Genomic DNA, 7,954 nt, shown 5'->3' with positions numbered 1-7,954 from the left:
GCTGCAGATATGACAAACTAGTTTTTTAGCGAATGGTTGATAATGACATTCCTCCTCCCAAAGCATCATTTATATTAGCTGATGATGATAGAGGCCGAGGAGGACTGTCCGTAAAAGAGTCCCTGATCAACGGAGCCCTCCCATAGTTACTCAGGATATCCGCCGGGCCAATCTCTATTCTATTAAGCCCTACTTTTTTCCTACGCTTCACTTTTTTGCCAATGGCATTGGCGATGCAGGTTGGGCAGGACTATTATTGACCTCCTCATTATCCCCCATCGGAGAGCGGTCGTGATCGTGACTAATAGGGAGAAATTTCTAGATACAAATATAAAATGGCTGGGAGAGACAAGTATGATTGAAGGTGAAAACTGAAATTCATAGTACTTTGGTTGAAATACAATGTTTGAAAAGAGAAAAAACGCGTCCATCGTCCTGAAATGAAAACTCTTTTGATTGATTAATTCAATACGACTCTCCAATGTCCACTCATAATTTATTTACCAACATTATTAATATTAATTTTCTTTTTCTTTTATTGGAAATAAACATCGATTTATTAATTAAACGTCAAATGACACCTTACAAAAATACGTAAAAACGAAAATAATTCTCATAAAAGCCAATGGAAACTCGAATGATAATAATAATATTAAACTAGGTTGAAAGCTTGTGCATTGCACAGGGTAATTAACTTAGTTATAATGAAAACAAATATTAAGGCTTTAATTTTTACATATAATTATTTGTTTACATATGATTACAATATTTTATTTAATGAAAATGGAAAATAAATACATACACACCTATCATTTATTATTTATGTGAGAAAAAAACAATTAATAAATAAATTCCGCTCTTGTAGAGATAATAATATAAACTCTAATAAGATACGGAATTTATACTCTAATGATAGCATTTTTTTTACCACGAATCTAATTATATTATTTTCATAATTTTATAAATAATGTTTTTTGTCAAATGAAATGTAAGAGTTTTCATGTAAAAAATAGAAACATGACTTGAGCATAAATTAGGAAATATATACTATATATTATATATACTATATACTATATACTATATTATAATAATTAAAAGATTCTCCACTTTATTCTTTACATCAAAAATTATTATTTATGGAACTTTTCTAAACTGATTTTTGATGATGTGGACAACTTAGAATCGCTCGAAAAAAGTTTTTTTTATATATATATATATATATAGAGAGAGAGAGAGAGAGAGAGATAGATATAGATTATTTACTAAACGAATACATTGACCCAAACTACAAACTCCGTATGTGACCCTAAACTCGAATTGACCCGAGACCCTACTTGAACATAACCTGAACTTTGTTGACCAGGAATTGACCCAACAAAAAATGACCCGGTCCGAAACCAAACTACCGACTTAAAAATGATCCGACAAAATACATTGACAAAAAAAACTTAATATAACTAATTTAAAAGCACACTAATATTATTTACGTTAAAACTAAATAATCAATTATCAAAAGTAAACTAAACGCGTCAAATGACACCTTACAAAAATATACCACGGCTGGGAGAGACAAGTATGATTGAAGGTGAAAACTGAATTTCATAGTACAATGGTTGAAATAGAATGTTTGAGAAGAGAGAAAACGCGTCCATCGTCCTCAAATGGAAACTTTTGATTGATTAATTCAATACGACTCTCCAGTCTCCATTATTAATTAAAATTTGGGATTTTTTTTGTTATAATAAATTTTACGAACAAAATCATCATTTATTTTTCCAGCGTTTATAGTTCTCACGATATTCTTTCAAAATAATGTTAACAATTCAATCTACCTTGAATTATAGTTCGCAATCAAAAATATAGAAATTTCTATTTTGAAAATTTTCTTTTAAGTTGAATTAGTTACATAGATCGATTGTTTTTAATGAAATAACAATAGAAGGTAGAAAAATGACCGAGACGGAAGAAACATAATAATAAAAAAAGGAAAAAAAAAATAAAAAACAATAGTAACAATAATCGATGCAAAACACTAACAAACGTAGCAATATTCGTGACAAAATAATAATAAACTGTGGCAAAATTTAGTTAATTATGATCATATCCATAACAATAAATATATTTTGATGATATATTATGACAATATACATATTGGTTAATATTTTTTTTCTTACGAGTCCGTTTTGTCCGTAGGGCCTAGTGTTATCGCAAATCCGGCCTTGTATAATACCACCACCGCCTTTTCAGGCAAAGCCTGCTTCACCAAGAACCTCAACAAAACCCTATTTCCCTACCTAACTCTTGGTGGCAGATATTTGAGAAATCTCTACCAGAGTTTGTTCGAAAATGGTATCGTTTCGGCCTAGATTCGAAAACAAGTTATCATAGACAACTTACACCGAGGGTAACCAAACTACAAGAGTCGGGAGTAAAGTTGGGGAGAAGAAGCAGTCACCAATTTTGGGACATCAAATTCAACAAAGGGGTTCTCGAAATCCCGTCCCTGTGGATTCAAGACAGTACGAAGTCGATTCTGCTCAACCTAGCTGCTTTCGAACAGTGTCACCTGGACATTAATGAAGCTGCGATTGCATCCTACCTAGTCTTCATGGAATGCTTGATCAAGTCCCCAGAAGACGTCAGCTACCTCAATCGGCATGGAATAGTTCAGCATCTCCTTGGCGATGATACAAAAGTTGTCGACATGTTCAAAAGTGTCGCCAACGAAATGTTAACGGATGCGCATAGTAACCGTTATGCAAAGCTAGGGGATGAATTGAACACATATTTTTGTCAAAGAAAAAACAGATGTAGAGCGAGTCTTTTACGGAACTATTTCAATAATCCATGGGTTATCATCTCTCTTGTAGCTGCTTTCTTTCTGTTGTTGCTTACAGTCACACAGACTGTCTATACAGTCTGGCCCTTTTACAGGTCGGCTCCTTGAGAAAATGGAAACTAATTGTAGACTTGTTGTAATCGGAATAACAACATATGTAAGACTGTATTAGTATTTGAATCAATCTAACGCCCCTGCAATAAAAAGCTTTGGGATTGTCTAACGTGAATCTGCAATCATCAATGTTACGAGTAACAAATTAGGATGTTGTTAGCATAAATTATAATCAGACTGCCTTTCAAAAATTGTCGAATAACCTGCAATAATTAGATTCCGCATATACTTGGTATTCGGAAGGTTGTCTCTTGCCAGTTGAAGCCTGCTTATGACATCAGTTATTGTATCCTATGTCAAGAACTCTGAGGTCGACGCAACTAGACAAGTTAGCCGGAATTTCCCCTACAAGTGAGTTGTTCATTAACCTTAGTTCCTGTAACCTCAATAAATCACCCAACTCGTGGGGGATCGACCCATACAAAGTATTACTATAAAGCGGAATATTTGTAAGAAAACTTAGATTTCCTAGGAAAGGCGATATGGTACCTGACAAGCCTTGGGAGTTAAGATCTAATACTGTCACTCTATTATGTTTCCGGCCACAAGTAACTCCCTCCCAATTACAATGGTGAACAGAGTTATTCCATGACCTCAAAATCCCTTCTTCGCGATCATCTCCTAGTTGCCTCTTCATGGCCAACAACACTGTGTGGTCGGTTTCATTGCCCGAATTATGCAAGGCTAATCGAGTTGGTATAATATTTTGCAGGATAATAAACACAAACAAGACTAGAAAATTGAAGTATGTAGGTTTCATTTGTAAAAAAAAATGGTCTCTTTAGCTTCCAATCTCTTTGTTTTTAAGAACATCAAATTATTCATTAGGCCTTGCTTAAGACGGAAATGAATCCAAATACTAGTATACTACTATAAGTTGATAGCAAGGCAAAATATTTGGCATTTATTAGCTGATTTGTCATGTCATTTGGTATCGATTTGACCAGTTTCATGTTTAAGACGGGCAAATCATGTTCCGGAGACCGGGCGTGTCCCAATCTCAATTGTGGAGAAGGGCCAAACTTGGACTGTACCTAGAGACCCGCCGGCTGCCTTGCAGTCCACCCCTTCGGCCCTTCCTAGACCCGCATTAATGTTGGAGCTAGATTAGACATGTAACTCATATGTAGAGCTGATAAATTTGAACCAGCCGGAGAAACCGTACTTGACAGAACCCGAAAGCCAAAATCAGCCCAATTCGACCTATTTATGACCCGATACAACCTGATAGTCATAGAGCCGAACCTGGCCATTATTGAACCGATTATATTGAGAATCGGACAATTATCAAGCTTAACTTTTGGATGTTTTTGAAGCCATGAAGGTGCTTGATTATGTCGACTACCGAATAATGCAATCTTAACGTGTGAAGTCGCTCCGGTTATGATCAATAACAAGGATTATATTTTCCTTATACTTCCTACTCATAGGCAAATCTCGAACGAGTTTAATTTAATTAGTAATTGTGGTTCAAAAATGTGATGTTATAGAGTCAGATCAAGTCATGACATGAACTAGGGAAACATCATTTGAACATTATATACGACACTCGCCTGATACCGGCTGCACATATTGCACAACCTAACAAGTCGAAAAATCCTTCAAGGTTAATGAAGAAAGATCTCAATTTCCTTCTTCCAAGAACATTTTGATGACTTCGTCTCGAGAAAAATCAGTGAAATAACCCTTTCCAGCAACCATACCTTCTTCCACTGCAAGGCGCTCAACTTCATCCTGAACTTTCTCTCCTCCCACCTGTTGTGGGTCCAACAAATTGCAGGCAACCTCAATGACACCTTCCTCGTGAACAAGCGCCATGGCTTGTACCGCTGGAAGTCCACCTCCCCTTTCACTGACGTGTTTTGCAATTCCACGAACAGCTGAAATATTAGTCGAAAAAACTGGTACATTGTAGTTGTCCACCCACTTAGTCGTCCCAATCACAACAACGCCTTTGGAGCTGTCAGCCTGACTTGGTCCTTCATCAGGAGCAAGAGGTAAACGCTGTGATTTGGACCCTCCAGCCCATACATTTCCCTGAGTATTTGGGCTGAAATACCCAAGCTCTCTTCGTATAGAATCCAGTGTCCTTCCTTTTTCATGTGCAGCTCCGTAAAGATAAGTGGGGACTGCAGATTTAACACGCAGCAGTTTAGTTCAAAATTCGGTATCAGTAATGAAGAATGCCATATTGCCATGCAGTTCATCAATCACCACTACACAGTACTCTGAAGCTTCTCCCTATTATTTACTCGTTAAGTTTTAAGTTATTCATTTTCACGTCAGGGACTCGATTAACTTGAAGGGACGTGAAAAAGGCTCAATCATATATCTACAGTCCACAGAACCATAATGCACGAACTACAGCACCACAAAAGATATATCAACCGCTCAAAGCTCCTAAATCACCCGTCTGAAAGACTGAAATGGTGAAAAGACTATTTTATATTTTCTATCCGAACAAGAATCTTAAACAGCTGAAGCTCCTAAGTCCTAAATCATGCATTCTGAAAAGTTAAAACAAGGCATAGATATACCTTCCACAATATTTCCAACATCAGATGCCAGAGACTTTGCAACATTAGCTGTTTGTTCCAGAGAAGTATTGGCTAATGGATGAAAGCAAATATGATCCACAACTCCAAGCCGAGGATGAGTTCCACTATGCGTATCAAAATCAATGTTTTTGAACGCAGATGTGACCATTGCAAGTGCAGCATCTTTTAGCGGGCAAGAATCCAAGGATGAACTCGGACGTAGTTTAGATACAAGTGTATACCCAACTCGGTTATAAGTCTCATCTTCAAACTTATTGACTATCCTAGCTTCACTGCAGAGTTTTGCAGCTCGCTCAATTGCTTCTAGAGCAGCCTTGTTTCGGCTTTCCGAAATGTAAATCTTGCAACAAGCAAGCATTAGCTTCAGCATTTTATGTCCAAGAACATCCCCAGTCTGTAGATAGAGGCCAATATCAGCCTCACCCCCATCATGTAAAGAGCATAACTACAGGGTAATAAGGACCACACACTCTGGATGTTACATCATTGATATGAGCCGCTTTCTTGGATATCCACACATTTCTTACACTTAATACTACAATGCAATATACAAAGCACCACATTCCACACATCGATGCCTATTTAGTACGCTCTGATACGATTATGTGATACACACTTTCTACACAGTAATACGGATATTTCAAACCAAAAATCATAATACGTTGTAAACTCGCAATACATATATGAAAAAGACATGGAAATCAATTATCGTTGGCAATAGCTGGCATTCGAGGTAATCCAGATACCCATATTGCACATACACCACAAATTCACTATGGCATACTAATAAAGATAACAACAAACAGCCCATCATAAAATTCACCATAACAAACAAGCAACTTCAATTATAATTATGGTTTAAACAATACAAAGTATCACATTCCATAAGAAATTTTTGGCCTAATTGTAAAGCTAACAGCCTTGAATCCCTACTACTCGAATACTCCCTCCGTCCTAAATCCTAATCATTTATCTATCATTGATCAAATACTCTTTGCAAAACGCAAAGTATATTAGTAAACAAATGACCAAGACAGCGGAAGTATCAAGTTCAATAAAATCCAATTAGTTCACACTGCTAATTTTTTGGCATGATGATAAAGATCACAACTTTAAACCCTAATTGCCAAATTCAACAAAAACCCATCAATAATCTTGCTCATAACCCAATTTAGGATAATCCTTATATCCCAATTCACCACAAATTCACTAAGAATTAATGATAAAAGATCAAAACTTTAAACCCTAATTCCCAAATTCAACAAAAAACCATCAATAATCTTGCTCATTCTCCAATTCAGCACAAATTCACCAAGCAATACTAACAGAGATCACAACTTTAAACCCCAATTTCAAAATCAACAAAATCTCATTAAAAATCTTTTCCATGATCCAATTTAGGATATCCTTTATACTCCAATTTAACACCCAAAGTAGCACAAATTGCCTTAAACTTCAACCTAATTTTATCAGTCACAACATCTTTATTCTCATCTTCAGGATTCATAAAAGGGTATTCATGAATCAGCTCATTAAGCTGTTCTACACTCTTCTTAACCCGAGTTGAGAAAAACCCGGGTTCGACACGAATAACAGAAGTCCAAACATCAACTAAACCGCGATAAAACCCGATTTCTTCACCGGATTGAAACCCGTGTTTAAGACCCACATCGTATGCATCTAGTTTGCCTTTGATTAAACCATCTTTGTAGCCATCTTTGTAACCTTCTTGCATCTGGGTTTCAGGGAGGTTTGTTGATGCGTCTAAGAAATCATCCATGGCTGTGTTATTGAGAGAGAGAGAGAGAGAGAGAGAGAGAAAGAGAGAGAGATTAGTTACCTGAATTTGTGGTGGTGTTGATTGTTGTTGGAGACGCTAGATGGACAGAAAGCTGAATGGACTAGCGAGTATGTGGGAGTTTGGGAGGAGGGGGTCTCTGTCCCACTTTTGTAGCAGGCCACTTATATTTCGACACATCATAATATATATTAATTTGTTGAGAGGTTAAATTATAGACATGACAAAAATGGGTTAATGGACCGGGTTCGGATCAGGCTAATTTGGGTTGTGTCAGTTTGAGTCTCTCATTGATTTCGGGTTAATTCGGGTCGGGACGGGTCATTTTGGGTTTTGGGTTTATTGGTTGGGTCTGTTTCTGGTCAAGAGGGTCGGGTTGTTTTAGGTCGGTCATTTTCGGGTCAATGAATAATAGAGAAATAGTCATTTCAAGTATTTTAGGTTCAATTAGAGTTATATTTTATCTGGTCATTTTCGGATTTGGTGGTTTCGAATCGGGTCATTTTCGGGTTGGGTCAGTTACGGGTCAAGAAAACTGGGTCATGTTCGGGTCAGATCGGGTCAATTTGGGTTTTCGGGTCACATTCTTGTAATGCAGTTCGGGTTACTTCGGGTATCAGGTCAGTCTTTTTGGGTCGGGTCAAT

The 7,954-nt window shown here is 36.8% G+C and overlaps 3 protein-coding genes across 5 annotated transcripts; 1 reads left to right on the top strand and 2 right to left on the bottom strand.

Annotated features, from left to right (window-relative positions):
- Positions 1–221: 221 nt before the first annotated feature.
- On the top strand, positions 222–2,947 carry LOC141612595 (UPF0481 protein At3g47200-like). Its single transcript, XM_074431406.1, has 2 exons — positions 222–239; positions 2,312–2,947. The coding sequence occupies exons 1-2, from the start codon at positions 222–224 to the stop codon at positions 2,945–2,947; spliced, it is 654 nt and encodes a 217-aa protein (XP_074287507.1).
- A 1,439-nt stretch (positions 2,948–4,386) lies between these two features.
- LOC141610639 (formiminotransferase cyclodeaminase-like protein) lies at positions 4,387–7,457 on the bottom strand. 3 transcript variants are annotated; one of them, XM_074428832.1, is made up of 3 exons: positions 7,352–7,457; positions 5,491–6,130; positions 4,387–5,082 (listed from the first exon to the last, which is right to left on the bottom strand). In XM_074428832.1, the coding sequence occupies exons 2-3, from the start codon at positions 5,879–5,881 to the stop codon at positions 4,577–4,579; spliced, it is 897 nt and encodes a 298-aa protein (XP_074284933.1). In that variant the 5' UTR covers positions 5,882–6,130; positions 7,352–7,457; the 3' UTR covers positions 4,387–4,576. The 3 variants fall into 3 exon arrangements, with proteins under 3 accessions (XP_074284933.1, XP_074284934.1, XP_074284935.1); XM_074428833.1 differs by having other exon boundaries at positions 5,491–5,956; XM_074428834.1 differs by having other exon boundaries at positions 5,491–5,905.
- On the bottom strand, positions 6,884–7,291 carry LOC141612594 (uncharacterized). The gene has a single exon (XM_074431404.1). It carries the CDS (start codon positions 7,289–7,291, stop codon positions 6,884–6,886), a length of 408 nt encoding a protein of 135 aa, XP_074287505.1.
- Positions 7,458–7,954: the final 497 nt, after the last annotated feature.

Source organism: Silene latifolia, chromosome 11 (assembly GCF_048544455.1).
Source record: "Silene latifolia isolate original U9 population chromosome 11, ASM4854445v1, whole genome shotgun sequence".
Taxonomy (NCBI): domain Eukaryota; kingdom Viridiplantae; phylum Streptophyta; class Magnoliopsida; order Caryophyllales; family Caryophyllaceae; genus Silene; species Silene latifolia.
Note: the sequence above shows the minus strand (reverse complement) of the source record. Positions and strands in the feature narration are given on the sequence as shown.